The sequence below is a fragment of the Grammomys surdaster genome, unplaced genomic scaffold (genome assembly GCF_004785775.1).
Source record: "Grammomys surdaster isolate TR1022 unplaced genomic scaffold, NIH_TR_1.0 125863, whole genome shotgun sequence".
Taxonomy (NCBI): Eukaryota; Metazoa; Chordata; class Mammalia; order Rodentia; family Muridae; genus Grammomys; species Grammomys surdaster.
Window position 1 is genome coordinate 633,786 of NW_021620689.1, and position 18,302 is coordinate 652,087.

Genomic DNA, 18,302 nt, shown 5'->3' on the forward strand with positions numbered 1-18,302 from the left:
TTTTTTGGTTTGGTTTGGTTTTTCGAGACAGGGTTTCTCTGTGTAGCCCTGGCTGTCCTGGAACTCACTCTGTAGACCAGGCTAGCCTCTAACTCTGGAACTCAGAAATCCGCCTGCCTCTGCCTCCCAAGTGCTGGGATTAAAGGCGTGCGCCACCACTGCCCGGCTTTCTTCACTGTCTTAGTTACGTTTACTATTGCTATGATGAAATATCATGACCAAAAGCGAGTTGAGAAGCAAAAAGGTTTATACTTCCATTACTGTTCATCATTGAGAGAAATCAAGATAGAAACTCACATGGGTCAGGGACCTGGAGGCAGGAGCTGATGGAGAGGCCATGGAGGGGTGCTACTTACATGGCTTGCTCAGCTTATTTTCTTATAGAACCCAGGACCAGTAGGCCAGGGATGGCTCCACCCACAACATGCTAGGTCCTCCTCCATCAATCACTAATTAAGAAAATATGTTGCATAGTGCAAACTTGCCTACAGCCCAATCTTTGGGAGGTATTTTTTTCAGTTGAGGTTCTTTGCTCTGAAAGCTTTTGTCAAGTTGACATAAACCAGCCAGTACACTGGCCCTGGCTTTGGCCTTTTTGATGGCTCCTGGTTGTCCACAGCATTGTGTTCTTGAGTCCTCATGGTTTTGTCAGTGGACTTGGCTCCATTACAGTTCTGTATTGATATTCTAGTCTTGCTGTTGAGTTCAAAGATGTTCATACTGTGGGAAAGTGACTACTATCCCTAGGCTTGGGTGCCTTACGGTCAGACAGTGCCACCCTGTGGCACCTCAGTGAAGTCATAAAGCTCTGCCACAGAAATCTGACCTAAATTAAACCATTTCCAGCTCTGGCACAAAAGTAGTGTTTCATGTTTTTCTGATCTGACTTTGAGCTTTTTCTTTTCTTTTCTTTTCTTTTTTTTAAATAGCTGTGTCCTTTGTTTCATGGCAAGCTGTTAACAATTGTGCCTTTACAACCTCAGGATTTATATGTAAGACCTTCATCTACCAGGAGACTAGGTGGAGTGTTGGAGCCAGAGACCCGGAGTCGTCACCTGCACTCCCTGCACACAGAGCCCTTACCTCTGGCCTCCTGCTAAGTGTCCTGTGCCTGTGTGTCTTTATTTAGTTTACAAAATTGAGGGAACGTTTATACCCTTGCTTTCACAACAAAACTGAAAATAAATATACAGAAAAGTACGGATTGCAGTGTTAACTTTTGTTGGCAGTTGTTCTTTTAAATGAAAGTGCTCTGTAAAAAAACATTTTCCCCATTCCCTTCCTCTGCAGTTCTAGGTCTCGTTCCAGATCATATTCTCCAGCTCATAACAGAGAAAGGAATCACCCCAGAGTGTATCAGAATCGAGATTTCCGAGGTCACAACAGAGGCTACAGGAGGCCCTATTACTTCCGTGGGCGAAACCGAGGCTTTTATCCATGGGGCCAGTATAACCGAGGTGGCTATGGAAACTACCGTTCCAATTGGCAGAACTACCGGCAAGCATACAGCCCTCGTCGGGGCCGTTCTCGATCCCGGTCCCCAAAGAGAAGGTCCCCTTCACCACGGTCCAGGAGCCACTCTAGGAACTCTGATAAGTCATCCTCTGACAGGTCAAGGCGCTCCTCATCTTCCCGGTCGTCCTCCAACCACAGCAGAGTTGAGTCATCTAAGCGAAAGTCTACAAAAGAGAAAAAGTCCTCTTCCAAGGATAGCCGGCCATCTCAGGCAGCTGGTGATAACCAGGGAGATGAGGCTAAGGAGCAGGCATTCTCTGGAGGCACCTCTCAGGATATAAAAGGGTCTGAGAGCTCAAAGCCATGGCCAGATGCCACCACCTATGGCACTGGTTCTGCATCACGGGCCTCAGTTTCTGATCTGAGTCCCCGGGAGAGAAGCCCAGCTCTCAAAAGTCCCCTCCAGTCTGTGGTGGTTAGGCGAAGGTCACCACGCCCTAGCCCTGTGCCAAAACCTAGTCCTCCACTTTCTAATGCATCCCAGATGGGCTCAGGTGGTGCTGGATATCAGTCTGGAGCACACCAAGGTCAGTTCGACCATGGCTCTGGGTCTTTGAGTCCATCCAAAAAGAGTCCTGTGGGTAAGAGTCCACCAGCCACTGGCTCTGCATATGGTTCATCTCAGAAAGAAGAGAGCGCTGCTTCGGGGGGAGCAGCATACTCAAAAAGGTAAGTATCTCATTTTCCCATCCCCAAATGGTCACTAGCCAGCAGCTTAGTTGTAATAATAATGCCTGAATATTAGTAATAAGGTAGTGCCTGTTTCCTTGGCTTTTAATTAAAGGCATCACCCAAGGAAACCTTTAGCTTAACTCTAGGTTTCCTGAGTATTTATTGTAATACAAGTTTCTTTAGTCTTGTATTAGTCTGCAGTGATGTTTTTTCATTTAAAAACTTGCCTTGGATTCTAACAATCTAAGGTAGAAAATAGAGGTTTGAGGGTCAGCTACCAAGAACCATGTCTTTGCTAACGTGACTGGCCGTTAGAGCTGTAAACTCTAGGATCCACTGTCTTGCCATGTTTAATATACATTAGTCCATCATGATGAAGAGCCACACTGAAGAGAATAAACAGAATAGGAAAGGCCAAGACTTAGTTCAGGAGTTTAAAACACAAGGTAGGTGTATGCCCTAGTAGACGTTCCCACGCTTTGTGTTAGGAGAGGGTCCTGTTGCCCTGGCAGGGAACAGAGTGAGTTTGATAAAGAATTGTTTCTGTGTGGATTAGATGGAGTGGGAAGTTATAGGAAAGGTGCCAGAACTGTAGTAGAGAGACTCAGCGAGAGGTTCCTTCTTCCATTCTTGACTCTTACTAGCACAGGCTGCCTGCTGTCCCGTGGTTCTTTGCCATGTTCATTAGTATTGCCCATTAATTGCCCATGTTCAAAGTCTGCAGTTCGGTTGCTTTGTAGTATATGTTTTATTTAGTCCTTTCCAGGACTGAGTATATTTTGAGTCTGGTCCCTGCTTTTCTGTTAAAAGAATAATGATTTTGTCACCTTCCTTCGTATTTTCCCCCATTAACAAGTATTTTGTTTTTATGTGTTCACAGTATGTTTCATTATGTAGATCTTCTAGGGGACTTGAAGCAAATTTGAAGTCTCTTTTTGAGACTTGTATTTCCAAATGTGAGTTGTATAAAATCAGAACAGTCCAAGGTTGAACATTCTGTTTGCTTTGCTGAAAGCAGATTTTAAATGAATGAGTGAAAGTTGGGGTAAGACTTTAGTTGTTTTCCCCTTAGACCACATTGCAGGTAAGTAAAAAAAATTTTCAGTATACTAAATAACTTGCTTTTCTGGTTTTTTGGTTGTTTTTATAAGCCACAGTTCCACTGACTCTTAAATGCTGAGTTCATAAATCATTAGAAATCAATAGAACAGGTAAACAGTTCTGATAATACTGGAATATAGTGGATAATGTTTGCTCGAAACTTGAAACTAGAGCAGGAACGAGTACTGTGATAGAGCAGGATGCTTAGGGGCTCCTGTGTGTCTCCCTTGTGTCTTTATAACTAGGTATTTGGAAGAGCAGAAGACAGAGAATGGAAAGGATAAGGAGCAGAAGCAAACAAATGCTGATAAAGAGAAGCTGAAGGAGAAAGGGGGCTTCTCTGATGCTGATGTCAAAATGAAATCTGATCCATTTGCTCCCAAGTCGGACACTGAGAAGCCCTTCCGAGGCAGCCAGTCACCCAAAAGGTATAAGCTCCGAGATGACTTTGAGAAAAAGATGGCTGACTTCCACAAGGAAGAGATGGATGAACAAGATAAGGACAAGAGTAAGGGAAGGAAAGAACCCGAGTTTGATGATGAGCCCAAATTTATGTCTAAAGTCATAGCCGGTGCAAGCAAAAACCAGGAGGAAGAGAAGTCAGGCAAGTGGGAGAGTCTGCATGCAGGAAAGGAAAAACAGAGGAAAGCAGAGGAGCTGGAGGAGGAGCCTTTCACAGAGAGATCCCGAAAGGAGGAGCGTGGAGGGTCCAAGAGGAGCGACAGTGGGCACAGGGGCTTTGTGCCAGAAAAGAATTTCCGGGTAACTGCATACAAGGCAGTCCAGGAGAAAAGTTCATCACCTCCCCCAAGGAAGACCTCTGAGAGCCGTGACAAGCTGGGAAACAAAGGAGACTTTTCCTCAGGGAAGTCTTCCTTTTCCATTACTCGGGAGGCCCAGGTCAATGTCCGGATGGACTCCTTCGATGAGGACCTTGCACGGTGAGGAGTGCTCCTTGTTGACCCTCAGGGCGCTAATGGCCTAAATAGTTCCCTTACCCAGTCTTCCTGAGGATGGAAATGTTGCTTTGCTGCCACCTGTCAGTGCCAGTACCTTTATGTCTGTCCCTGGAGTAGAGAATGATTATGGCTTACAGTGATGGTGGTCCGTGAGCATTGTTGGGGTAAAGAATCTTTCAGCCCTTGCTGCCTGGCTTTCTTTGTTTCTGGGAACTTGGAACAGCCATTCTGATGTGTTTTCCCTCCAAGCCAACTCCCACTCACATTGTTTCTTTACCTATGAAGACACTTGAGAATCGTGTCTCCATTTTACGTGGGTCACCAGAATCTGATTTTTTTTGCCACCATTAAATAGCAGAAAACTTCAAATTGATGGACTCAGCCTCTTCTGTTCTTCCTCTAACTTCAGGAAAGCATGGTAGATCCCAAACTGGCTGCTTTTTGACTTAGTGCGATCTACCCAGTCAGTTGGAATGACTGACTGAATGGTGTTCTAGCCACATGCTCCACTCTTGCCACCTCTGCTTAAGAAGCGGGAAGGGGGCAGACTTGCCACAGCATGCACATGAAGGTCAGAGGACATCTTGTGGGAATGAGTTTTTTCTTTTTGCCATGTGGCCTCTGACTTGGTGGCCATCGCTTATAGCCACTGAACCATCTCAGCAGCCCCAACTCTTTGCTGCTTTATGTTGCCTCATTGAATGACCTTCCTAGCCAAGTTAGTTGATCTTTTACAGTATCTTTGTTTGTTGTGTGTGTTAAAACAAGTACAGTCACCAAGGTTTAATACTTCCCCACTTGAAGATTCTCAGTGAATTTTGGACCAACCTTTCTATAGTTGTAATATGATAGAGAACAAAAGGAACATTTGTGGATAGGCTTAAAACTCCTTGGAAATGCCGGGCAGTTGGTGCCCCACACCTTTAATCCCAGCACTCAGGAGAAAGAGGCAGGTGGATCTTTTGAGTCTGATGCCAGCCTGATCTGCAGAGCTAGTTCCAGGACAGTCAAGGCTACACAGAAATCCTGTCTCAAAAACCAAAACAAAGCAAACAAAAACAAAAAAATCCAAAACCTTGGAACTGTCTCAAAAACGAAAAAAAGGAAGGAGAGGCTGGCAAGATCCACTAAGCCTGGTGATCTGGAAGGAAAGAAATGACTCCTACAAGTTGTCTTCTGACTTTTACTTGTGTATTCCACACATTTTCATCCTCCCCTCCCTGGCACAAAATAAGAGGAAGCTATGGTTCAGTGTTGGGAAGATTCAGGTATTTAGTATGTACAAGGCCCTGGCTTTGATGCCCAACATTCTCCACCCTCACCCAAGCCTATAAAGGCTGACCCATTCATGCAGTCCCAGTACTCAGGAGGCCGAGGCAGGAAAATCACAAGTTCACAGCCAGCCTTGAGTTACAATGGGGGGAAAGCTATCTTGAAAATTAGGATATTTTTATGGTTAAAGAATTCTGACTTTCTGTATCTCTTGTTATACTGAGTCTCCATGCATTTGTTTTTCAGACCCAGTGGCTTACTGGCTCAGGAACGAAAGCTTTGTCGGGATCTAGTCCATAGCAACAAAAAGGAACAGGAATTCCGATCAATTTTCCAGCACATACAGTCAGCTCAGTCTCAGCGTAGCCCCTCAGAACTGTTTGCCCAGCACATAGTGACCATTGTTCATCACGTTAAAGGTGCGTTGATTTCTGCGTATTTGTCTTTGTAAAACAGGATGGCTAGGAAATGAGGAAGCCTCTAGGACCTTTAAAGTTACAGGCTAGGTAAAAGGAACAGCCTTCAGTGAGACATTTCCATGTTTTGATAGAGATGAGTGTTTTGAAATGCTAGCAATCTGTAATCATGAGAACAGAATTCTCAACATAAAGTATGGAAGTGACTTTTTAAAGATTTGTTTTTATTTATGTGTATGTGTCTGGGATGGGAGGTTCCTGTGGAGGCCAGAAGGTGGTGTCAGATCCCATTGTAGCTAGAGTTACATTTGGTTTTAAGCTATCTGAGAAGGGTATTGGAAGCAAACTTGTGTCCTCTGGGAGAACAGCAACCTTTCTTTCCCAAGTTCTATTGTCCCCATGAGAAAATGGAGGTGGGCAGGTTGAGAAATTGCCAAGAGCAATGATTTAAAAAGATGAACTGGGCTGGTTACAGGCTCAATCTAGAGTTAAAGTCAAGTAGTAATTGGTCCTGCACCTTAAAGGGAGGTAAGCACCAGGGTCTTTGTCCTTGTATCATGTTCCTAAGATACGGGAGCAAACTGGAAACCCAGCATTGGGTTGTTCCTGGACCAGCCACTTTTCCTGCCTTTTTTCAGTGTATTACTTGGGTTTGAATACTTGAGTTGTATCTCTATGGCTTACAGGCTCCTGAAAGAGTTGAACATTGTACCTGCCTTTGAAAGCCTATTAATGTATTTCTTTGAATCTTAACAGAGCATCACTTTGGATCCTCTGGAATGACATTGCATGAACGCTTTACTAAATACCTAAAAAGAGGAAATGAACAAGAAGCAGCTAAAAATAAGAAAAGCCCAGAGATACACAGGTGAGGTCCTCAACCTTACAATGGGGTTATGATAAAACACTTGCTATTTGATAGGAAACTCACCTTGATGAGTTCTCTAACTAACACATTTAATCCAAAATTTAGCCTAATATTCTCTAGGGTTCTTGAATATCTGGGGACATTTGTATTTGAGAGTGGAAAGGATGTTTTGAAGGCTGTAGTCACATTAGGCCCAATGAACTGGAGGTTCCTCTAATAAGAAGAATAAACTGACTTCTTTAAGCAACCTTACATATATATTTTGTTTAGGAGGATTTGCTGGAGAAGATGGTTGAGGGAGAAGCTTAAAATTGCCTTATCTTGCCAGGCAGTGGTGGCACATGCCTTTAATCCCAGCACTTGGGAGGCAGAGGCAGGAGGATTTCTGAGTTTGAGGACAGCCTGGTCTACAGAGTGAGTTCCAGGACAGCCAGGACTACACAGAGAAACCCTGTCTCAAAAAAAACAAAAAAAAAAAAAACAAAAAATTTTGCCTTCTCTCAAGGGGTTTAAGTAAGGTCCAGCAGGTTTGAAACTTGTAATTAATGGGCTGGAGAGAAGGCTCAGTGGTTAAGAGCACTGTGCTCTTGGAGAGGTCCTGAGTTCAATTCCCAGCAACCACATGGTGGCTCACAACCATCTATAATGGGATCTGATGCCCTCTTCTGGTGTGTCTGAAGACAGCTACAGTGTACTCATTCATATACATAAAATAAATAATTCTTTTTTTTTTTTTTTTTTAAACTTGTAATTAGGGAATTTGTTAGGCACATGGAGATTTTGTGTGGAAACAAAGTTGATCATACCTGTAAATTCTTAGTAGCCAATCAGCTTAGAACTGGGGAAGATCAAGTTTGTAAAAACAGCCTTAGGTACAGCATCTAGTGGGGTCTGTCAGCCTAAGGCAGTTTCTTACCTAGAACCAGTATTACAGAGAAATATGGAAACAATCAGATTCTCAAGATGAGGATTGCTCTTTGATTTTAACAGAACATATATTTGTAGTTAGGGCAGTAGATGTGATTATAAGCAAATCAAAGATTGAATCTATCTTGCAAACTAGTAGCACTATTGGGAAGGAACAGAGCCTGGGCATAGCAATACACATTTTTAATCCCAGCACTGGGAGGCAGAAGCAGGCAGATCTGTGAGTTTGAGACCAACCTGATCTACATAGCAAGTTCAGGACAGCTATGTACAATTTCATAGATTCTGTCTCAAAAACAAACAAGAATGGAGTGCTGGGGGGCCATAGTTTAGTGGTAGAGTGCTTGCCTGGTGTGTGTGTGTGTGTGTGTGTGTGTGTGTGTGTGTGTGTGTGTGTAAAGCAAAGCTCTGAGTTCAATATTGTCCCACTCCCACCCCCACCCCCACCCCCACCCCAAATAAAATAAAATAACTTGGACTGGCAAGACGGCTCAGCTAGTAAAACTGCATGTTGCCAATTGACTTGCATAAGTTGTCCTCTGACCCCTTCTCTTGCTGTAGCTTGTGGGTTAAAGGTGAGCATGTGAGTGCACAGGTACACACAAATACAAATAAATGAATGCCTTTTTGTTTGTTTATTTTTCGAGATAGAATTTCTTTGTGTAGCTCTGGTTATCCTGAAACTCACTCTAGATCAGGGTGACTTTGAACTCAGACCATCTGCCTTTTAAGTTACTTATTTTGTGTGGGGTGAGGAAGTATCTTTTTTGTTACAGGTCTTGTTCAGTGATAGAGTGCATGCTAGGCTTATATACTTAATCTTGGGGGGGGGAAGAATATGAATATATACATAGTAACAGATAAGCTATAAAGAGTACTTGTGTCTGTCTGTGACTCCATTACCTACCTTAGGATCTAGAATGTTAACCCATGTTGTACTGTAGAATAGTATACAATTTCTGTATTTTTAATTTTAGGAGGATAGACATTTCCCCCAGTACATTCAGAAAGCATGGTTTGACTCATGAGGAATTGAAAAGTCCACGAGAACCTGGCTACAAGGTGAACTGTTGCTTTGATCAGTAATTCCAACAAAATGAGTGCGTTGGGCATGAACTTGACAGAAATGTGTTTGTTTAAATTACTCTCTACTTAAGTTTGTGTTTTTCTTTTAAGGATGGGCATAATTCTAAAAATGAACTACAAAGGGTTAATTTTTATTAAAATGTATCAACAACCTTTGTGAAGTGGTTAGAATATGGTAAATGACCCCAGAGTCTATTGAGGTGAGCTTGAGAAAAAAAAGAGAGGCGTTTTGGAACAAGTGCCCATGATGAGAGAAGAAACTTTTTGTGATATTTTTCTGCTTGTAAGTATTATCAAATCAACTGTCTACATGCACTATTTCCAACCATGATTTCAGAAAGACATGCATGTCAGAGCAGAGTGAAATATTCATATCTTAACTCAATAGACTGTGTTCAACAACTGGTGCGCTTTTTTGTTTTTTCCTAACATTGTACCATATCATCTGTCGATTACTGTTACTTTAAAATGGCCTGGCTATATTTGCAATGATGTGCACATAACACTGTTACTAAGAGATTTAAACTCACGCAGTCTCTTACTGTAAAATAAATAGATGGAATTTTTAAGATCTTAATATTTATTGACCATCATTTATATATACAGTTGAAATTTGAAATGAAAGATAGCTGTTCTATGCTGCTGAGACCTTTTTTTAAAAATGCTGTTTTAAAATTTTCCAAACAAATTTGTCTTTTTGGTTGAAAGTGTTGAGAGATATCCTTGTACAATCTCTGGTCTTCTACCTGTTTTCCCTTTCTCCACATGCCTGGCCTAGTGAAGCAGGAGAAGTCTGTGCTCCATGCTTCCAACAGCCAGTTTCTTAGTGATGCTGTCTAGTGGCCCAAGGAGTGGTGGCTGCATTGTCTTTTGTTGTCATTTATTTGTCTATTTTACTGGCTTAGGCCCTCTCAGAAACAGATTGATAAAATAATAAACCTTATCATTCTTGCTATTAATTTCAGTGGAATATCATTGCATCGGGAAGTCTATGGTTCATGTATATAAGATGTTAATACAGAGCGGACAGCTTCCTGTTAGTGAGGGCTTGTTTCCATGAGACCAGCCCCAGTGCATGATGTCCCTGAGGCCATCTTAGGCATTTTCCCTCATGAATGATCTGGCCAGTGTTGCTTTTTATCTTTTCTTATTCCTAAAATACCTTAAGTGTACTTCCACACAGTAGTAGGTCACTGCTTTAGGTAGAGAGAAGTAAGCATTTGCTATAAACTTAATGAAAACACCTTCCAGACCTGATTTTGGCTATGTCAGCATGAACACCTAGCCAGTCATCATGGGACACAGTAAACAAAGTGAGATCCACATACAGCATTTTCAAAAGGTAGCACCTTGGTTGTTCTTTTGAAAACAACAACAACAAAACCTGGCTGGGTCAAGACTCTTAGATCCCCAGGGCTTCCATTAGTAGAAACCACATTTGAAAATGAGTGAGCCAGCAGTTTTGGATCCCAAAACCGTAATTTTGACATCTTTTTGACAGGCTGAAGGGAAATACAAAGATGATCCTGTTGATCTTCGTCTTGATATTGAACGTCGTAAAAAACATAAGGAGAGAGATCTTAAGCGAGGTAAATCGAGAGAGTCGGTGGATTCCAGAGACTCTAGCCACTCAAGAGAAAGATCAACTGAAAAGACAGAGAAAACCCACAAAGGATCAAAGAAGCAGAAGTACGTGATGACCCTCCTGTCACTCTAGATTCTGGAGTAAAGTCTCTCCACACCACACTGTCTTGGTGGTGGTGTTTGGTTTTGCCTTTACTATAGAGTCTGAACAGAACACCCTGGCTGGCTTAGAAGTTGCTATGTCAGCCAGGCAGTGGTGGCGCACGCCTTTAATCCCAGCACTTGGGAGGCAGAGGCAGGCGGATTTCTGAGTTCGAGAGTTCGAGGCTAGCCTGGTCTACAGAGTGAGTTCCAGGACAGCCAGGGCTACACAGAGAAACCCTGTCTTGAAAAAAACAAAAAAAAAAAAAGAAGAAGAAGTTACTATGTCGAACAGACTGCTCAAACTCTGCCCCTCTGGGATTGGGATTACATGAAAGCACATAGCACATGTTCCTTGGGCTCTTGTGGTACACTGGTTAGGAGTTAAAGCATTTGCAGCTTTGTCATAAATACCATGTAATAGTCAAAGGGGATCTCTAACTTGCAAATAAAGCTTCCATATCTAGGTAATGTTATCTTTGTCCAAAGAAAGCTTTGTGCAAGAAATTAATGATGGTAAGGATGGTATGGGAATTTATTGACAAATCTTTTGGACATGGTCTTTCTCATTGAGCATTTTCTTAATGTACTTATAGTTTAGAAAGTCATTATTGTTGAGTAAAAATACTAACAAGGAAGAACTAGGTAGGAGAGGATTGTTGATATTAAATGTCTTTTAAACTAGTTTCACAGACAGTTAAAAAGAAATGTTCCAAATATTTCTTCAAGTAGTCATTGTTGAATTATGTAGGACAACATCGCATGCCAGTGCCATGGAGTTTTCATTTACCTTTTTTTGGTGGTGCTAGAGAGTGAGCCCTAAGCCTTCCACCTCCTAGGCAAGTGCATGCCAGCCGAGCTCCGTGCTCCAGCTTCAGTGCCTTGTTGAAGGGTTTACAGGTTTAGTCACCTTTCATTAAATGGAGCAGAGTTGTAGCCTTTTCCTTCTCAAAAAAACAACATCCCTGCAGGCTTTTCTCTCCGATGTCTTAGGCTGGATTCATTCACTATATAGCAGCTAAGGGCGGCTTGAATTTCGGATCCTCATTTTCCTCCCAAATTTGGGTTGATAAATGTGCATTCCATTGTTACTGGTGAAGAGGGGGTGAATTCCCACAAGAACCTTAGGATTGAGTGTAAAAAAGTAATTCTGCTGGTTCTTTCTGAAATATGCCTACCCGTGAGTTGCATTTAATAACTTTTAATAAGTTGCTTAAGCCAGCCCTACCAAAGAAAAGTAATGGAGCTACCAAATCACTCTAAGATGTCAGAAGAACCAAGCTCCCAGAAGTAGAGACCACAAGGTACTCCATAGTCTCCCTCCCTCCCTCCCTCCCTCCCTCCCTCCCTCCCTCCCTCCCTTCCTTCCTTCCTTCCTTCCTTCCTTCCTTCCTTCCTTCCATATGCCTTTATGTTTTGCCTGCCTGTGTTTGTGTGAGGGTGTTAGATCCTCTGGAACTGGAGGACATGTGTGAAGTGCCATTTGGGTACTGGGAATTGAACCCAGGACCTCTGGGAAGAGCAGCCAGTGCTCTTAGCCACTAAGCCACTCTCCAGCTCCCCCAGTTTACAGAAAGCACTTTGAGGCTCAAGAGTTGGGTCAGCGATTAAAAGCAATTATTTGATTCCTAGCATCTATATGAAAACTCGAACCATCTAGTCCTGGGGAGCTAACGAGCACCCATTTTGGGTTCCTTTGGGCACTGCATGCTTTAGTGCCTGAGTCAAAGGAAAATGATTTGATTACATTCTATTGTAATTTTGTATTGACTATTCTTATTACTGTGTCTCTCTGTACAGGTAGCACACATGTTTGTTGTTTTGGTTTGGGTTTGGTTTTTTAAGATAGGGTTTCTCTGTATAGCCTTGATAGGCTGGTCTTGAACTTAGAGAGATCCACCTGCCTCTTGAGTGCTGGGATGAAAGATGTGCACCATCACTACCTGGCTCAAATTGGGAGCTCGTGATAATCTAACTTCTCCTTGCAGTAGCACTGAGTTTTGGAGTGGTTGGATTTTTTACATTCTTGTCATGAGAAGAACAACAGTGTTAGTTTCTCCATTTCATAAGTAGATATTAAAATAAGTGGGAGCTGAAGGAAGTAGGAGGATGTCTTAGTCCAAGGGTTTCTATTTTTGTATGAAACACCATGATGAAAAAGCAAGTTGGGGCCGGACAGTGGTGGCGCACACCTTTAATCCCAGCACTTGAGAGGCAGAGGCAGGCGGATTTCTGAGTTCGAGGCCAGCCTGGTCTACAGAGTGAGTTCCAGGACAGCCAGGGCTACACAGAGAAACCCTGTCTCGAAAAACCAAAAAAAAAAAAAAAAGTTGGGGAGGAAAGGGCTTATTTTGGCTTACTCTAGAACTAGATCTATAGTCCATCACTGGAGGAAGTCAGGACAGGAACACAAGCAGGGCTGGAACCTGAAGGCAGGAGCTGATGGAGAGGTAACAGAGGGATGGTGTTTACTGACTTGCTTCCCTTGGCTACTCAGCTTGCTTTTTTATAGATCTCAAGATCACCAGCTCAGGGATGGCACCACCCACAGTGCGCTGGGTCTTTCCCCATTGGTCACTAATTGAGAAAATGCTGGATCTCATAGAGGCCTTTCCTCAGCTGAGGCTCCTTTCTGTGATGACTGTAGTTTGTGTCATGTTAGCACAAAACCAGTCAGTACAGAGTGCAGAGTGCTTTTTTTTTTTTAAATGTATGAGTGTTTTTTCTCAAATGTCTATGTACCCATGTGTATGTCTGGTGCTGAAGGAGGCCAAGAAAGGACTGGAGTTAACAGTTTGAGCTGTCATGTGGGTGCTGGGAATCAAACAAGTGCCCTTAATAGCTGAGCCAACTCTCCAGCCCCAAAGTGCTTTTCATAAATGAAGAGCTGAGAAAAATACTTTGTGGTCTCTTCCTGGGAGCTTGGTCCTTGTGACACTTCAGAGTTGTCTAGTAGACTCCTCTGTTACCTTTGGCAGGGTTGGCACCATCCTGTAGTGTATAGACAATGAGTCGTCATATTCATCTAGTTTGTCTAGTCTGTAATTTCCCACAGTTGAAGGGAAAGAAAGAAAAATTACTCCAGAAAAAGTTGCTTCCGGTATCTGGGCTTAACAGCACGACTTGTTTGAGCTCAGTTTGAGGTGGTTAGAATAGTGGTGCGCTAATGAGAATTCAGTTTGAAGGACTGGAGAGATGGCTCAGTGGTTAAGAGCACTGACTGCTCTTCCAGAGGTCCTGAGTTCAATTCCCAGCAACCACATGGTGGTTCACAACCGTCTGTAATGGGGATATGATGCCCTCTTCTGGTGTGTCTGAAGACAGCGACAGTGTATTCACATACATGAAATAAATATTAATAAATAAGGGGAATTCAGTTTGAATCCAGGCTCTGCTCAGTTCTGTCACCTATACATTGAGTAATGTGGAATTCTCTGGTCACTTTGTTGTGTTTTATCAGTAAGGGGTCTCATTCTTAGAGTGCTGTGCACCGCCTGCGCCTACCCACAGCACAGCATTTCTTTGAATACTAGTAATGACAGCACACTAACAAAGGGATTTGCTACAGTACCAGAGCCAGCTAGTGTGACTCATGGGCCTACTTGCCTTTTCTGTTGATTCATGTGTTAGACTGATACTGGAGGCCATGATTGTTTTGTGTTCTTTGTGTGTGCTACATATTTACCACAGGCCTAGAAATTGTATCACTGAAAATTCCTGGAGAACTGGGAGGAAGCCCCAGGTCTACTGGTGGGTTGGGGTGAACAGGTTGGTGGTGATTTGGTTGTTTGGTAGTTTGTCTGTCTTGCTGCCAGACCAGTCTTGATTTTCTTCTTTTTGTCTGTGTAGGAAGCACAGAAGAGCAAGAGACCGGTCTAGGTCCTCCTCCTCCTCTTCCCAGTCATCTCACTCCTACAAAGCAGAGGAGTACCCTGAGGAAGCAGAGGAGAGGGAGGAGAGCACCACAGGTTTTGACAAATCCAGATTGGGGACCAAAGACTTCGTGGGTCCAAATGAAAGAGGAGGCAGAGCTCGGGGAACCTTTGTAAGGGCCTCCTTCTAATTCTAATTAAATCTTAGTAGGATACCAGTTTTTCTGCCTCTGGTCTGAGGTACCCAGTTGTAGATTCTTTGGCTCCCTAAGCGTCTACATTCACTTGTTCCTCTGTTTCTAATCACTCCCAAAGCCTTTTATAGCTTCCCATCCCAGAATTTTCCCCAGTACTGTAGATCTTGCTTCAAGGGAGGCCTCTGGCTTTGTATACCCCATGGACTGTCTACTGGGGAGGAGGGACAGGAATGGGTAGAAACTAGTGACTAGAAGCCAGCTTTCTGTTCCCTGTCATGAAATGTTGTAAGAGAATGCAGGGCCCTTATGCTGCTCACGTGAACCTTTGTTCCTGTTGCTGCTTTTGTTTCTACAGCAGTTTCGAGCAAGAGGCAGAGGTTGGGGCAGAGGAAACTATTCTGGTAACAACAACAACAACAGCAACAATGATTTTCAAAAGAGAAGCCGAGAAGAAGAGTGGGATCCAGAATATACACCCAAGAGCAAGAAGTATTACCTGGTAGGTGTCTGGGACTAACCAGGAAGGGGCAGAGAGCCTCTTGCACACCGTTGCTCATTTGAAGGCCTTAATTGGTCTGTCTGACCATGTGCCTAAATTTGTTTTCAGGCTCAGCACTGTGGATATGTTAGTATAGGGCAGCCTCTTCTCTGGAGGGCTAAGTCTGTTTTGGCTCTTCTGGGTGTTTATGGATTCCAGAACAAGCAAGAAATATTACTGTGTCTTTCTTATCCTGTGGTCTCTGACCCCTCACTCGCCCACAGTCTCTGTCTGTTACTGGATTGATGAGAAAGGCAGTTCTAGACCTGATTGAGGAGAAAAAGATGTTACCATAATGAAATGTAACTGTGAGTTTTTCTCACCTAAGTTGTGGGTCATTCTCACGCTCCTCTGGACTGCTACCTACTCAGTAACTCTTGGCCTTGTGATTCAGCAGGCCTGTGGCCAAGCCCATGTGACTCTTGAGGGTTGTGCCCAGTTGCTTGGAGCCAATTTGAAGCGTCTAGAAGACATAGGTGTGAGGTTGTGAAAGGAAGGCCCTTTCCTGCTTCCGTTTGCCACTGAGGGAGCATTGCCTATCTGATCTGGTCGTTGTGGCACATTGAGGCCTTGGACAGAAGCAGTTTGCAGCTTGGCTGTCCTTCAAGAGTGAAGGACTGGCTTTTGAGTGTGGTACTCGTAATCATTAGATGAAGTGGTTAATACAGGTTTTCAAAATGCTTCACTTATTCACCTTTTTGTTATCTCTGCTGAGGAGACTGTCAGAACAGGGATTGTTTGAGGTGTAGGCTGCTTTTCCTCCTGTGACACATTGCCTCCTTAATACAGCTAAAGAGGTGCATTATAAGAGGGCATCCTGGGGTGGGAGGTTTGAAGGTGCTGGAGCCTCACATGTGTCTGCTGCCAGTTCTTCTTTATTTAATGGCCCAGTTCCATTGCATATATTAGTATAACTTTGAAAATTCTTTTGAGAAATGATATTCTAAGTAATAAATAGTATTTACATAATAATGATAGTAGTGGGGTAGATGGGTTAAATGAGATGATACCCCTTGGTCTTCTTCCTTTTTGAGGGTGTACTATCATTCTATCACTGTTGCAGTGTTCACACTATTGCTTGAGTTCCTTAGTTCCTTAGGTACTCCAATGATGTTCTTGTGGGAGCTTTGAGTGGGGGAATGGGAGAAGGGCAGGAAAGGAGGCTGAGATGTGGGCCTGTGGATGGGTACAGAGTAGAGTGCTAGCACTGATGCCAGTCTTTTTCCCTTGCAGCATGATGACCGGGAAGGCGAGGGCAGTGACAAATGGATGAGCCGAGGCCGTGGCCGAGGAGCCTTTCCCCGGGGCCGGGGCCGGTTCATGTTCCGGAAATCCAGTACCAGCCCCAAGTGGGCCCATGACAAGTTCAGTGGGGAGGAGGGAGAGATTGAAGATGATGAGAGTGGGACAGAGAACAGAGAAGAGAAGGACAGTCTACAGCCCTCAGCTGAGTAGGAGCCACTCTGGATGGAGCCCTTGCCCCCGGGAGAAAGGCACTGGGAGAGGCTGGTGGAGCTAAACAAGGAGCCTCATGAAGATCCTGAAAACCCCACCCCACAACCCACTAGCCACACAGAATCCCTCGACATCAGAGTGTGTCCCCGGTGCCGTCTCACTGGACAGGACAGGATGCTGCCATCGAGCCTAGATCAGGCTCATGAGTCCAGCAGACGACATACACTGGGCTCCTGCTGATGGTGTGTGGGGTGGGGCGGGGTAGGGTAGGGAGAAGGATGCTGATGCTTGCTTGGACTTGGTTTTGTCGTCCCACCCCCACTACACCCCCAATTAGAAACCAAGTTTTCTTCATTTCATTTCATTTGGAACTAAATGGGAATTTGGTTTTCAGTCTCTAACTGTCCTGAGTTTTAATTAAAAAATCCTTATATTTTTTCTTTTCTTTTTTTTTTTCTTTTTAAGGGATATGTAGTAATATTAGCATAAAGATTTTAATTTGGGCAACTTTGATTCTCACGAGAAAACAAAGCATGTGAATAAAAATTGAAGTGTTCACCTCAGTTTGGGACCAAACTGCTTGGATCTTTGTACAAACTGGTTTTGTATGTTAAGGAGGAGTTTACGGCCTTTCTGACCACCTCGTGTTCCCCTTTCTACACAGCCATGTATCACATGGAGTTGCTTCCAGCCTCCCCATGCACCCTGCTCTTGTCTGATTTCTCTTGGGCTGGGCTTCCCATTCTCCACCAGCAGCTCCAGTATCCCAAACTTTGTAGTCCTGCTGGTCTTCAGCAAAAGGAGTGGAAACTGGAGGGCAGTTTCTGGACGGTTTTCTAAGAAACTTCTGAATTCTATTATCTTTACAAATATAAGATGAGAAAATAATTTTTTCAATATTTTTTATTAATCTTTTTATAAAATGAAAAGAAACGCCTATGGTTAAAGACGGTGGTTATGGCTGGGTGGTCTGTGGGGTTGTGTGTTTTTGGGTTTTTCTTTTTCTCTTTTTTAACCTTATGTTTTGAGTTGAAACATTTTCAGATGTTGGGTCATCCTCATTAAAGGGTCCTTGTGCTTGCCTTCCGGGGCGGCGGTCCCCAGCAGGTGAACCACTGCATCCGTGCACCTGTCGGATGCCAACTGCACCCTCCTTCCTCAGCCTTCGCTCTTGGGTTGTGCATACTTCCCTTTACTTTGCTAATTTCAATAGTTAAGTTGGTTTTACTTGAATGATTCATGTTTAGGGGAGAAAAAAAAAACACCCTTAAATTTTTGTTTCAACTCCTCCTGCAAATAAAAACAATAAATGAAGTGGCAGACGTAAACGGACTGTGTGTGTTGCTTGTGTGAGTGACCCCAGGGTTAGTAGGTAGGTCCCATAGAAGTTCCCTATACCATAGTCTTCCTTTTCTGGGAAGAAGCACCTCTTGCTCTCGGTTGAGTCATTGCATTCTGCTTTGACACCTCCAAGAACCAAACTTTACCATGTCAGAAGCCAGGACTTTGGCTTCATTCGTGGTGGGTGGGGCAGGAGGCAAGACTACAGTCAGCTGGCCTTTGTATGTTCACCCACGAGGAAGATTACTTTCAGGTGAGCCTAGCCCAACAGGTAAACTGTGGGTGGACCCTAACCTTCAGACTCTTGCCAGCCCTTGTTAAAAGTTGGTTCTTCCTTCCTTTCCCTAAGGAGAATTTG

At 43.6% G+C, this 18,302-nt stretch overlaps 1 protein-coding gene across 4 annotated transcripts in view; it reads left to right on the plus strand.

The window, feature by feature from the left end:
* Positions 1-17,931, plus strand: part of Thrap3 (thyroid hormone receptor associated protein 3) — a 41,588-nt gene extending 23,657 nt beyond the window's left edge. For 3 of the 4 annotated variants that reach the window (XM_028790104.1, XM_028790106.1, XM_028790105.1), the window contains 9 exons: positions 1,291-2,184; positions 3,534-4,229; positions 5,766-5,938; positions 6,692-6,803; positions 8,708-8,792; positions 10,318-10,505; positions 14,391-14,586; positions 14,966-15,109; positions 16,382-17,931. In XM_028790104.1, coding sequence (XP_028645937.1) covers positions 1,291-2,184; positions 3,534-4,229; positions 5,766-5,938; positions 6,692-6,803; positions 8,708-8,792; positions 10,318-10,505; positions 14,391-14,586; positions 14,966-15,109; positions 16,382-16,603 — 2,710 coding nt within the window. In that variant the 3' untranslated portion in view covers positions 16,604-17,931. The remainder of the gene's footprint in view (positions 1-1,290; positions 2,185-3,533; positions 4,230-5,765; positions 5,939-6,691; positions 6,804-8,707; positions 8,793-10,317; positions 10,506-14,390; positions 14,587-14,965; positions 15,110-16,381) is intronic. The other variant, XM_028790107.1, reaches the window with a different exon arrangement.
* Positions 17,932-18,302: the final 371 nt, after the last annotated feature.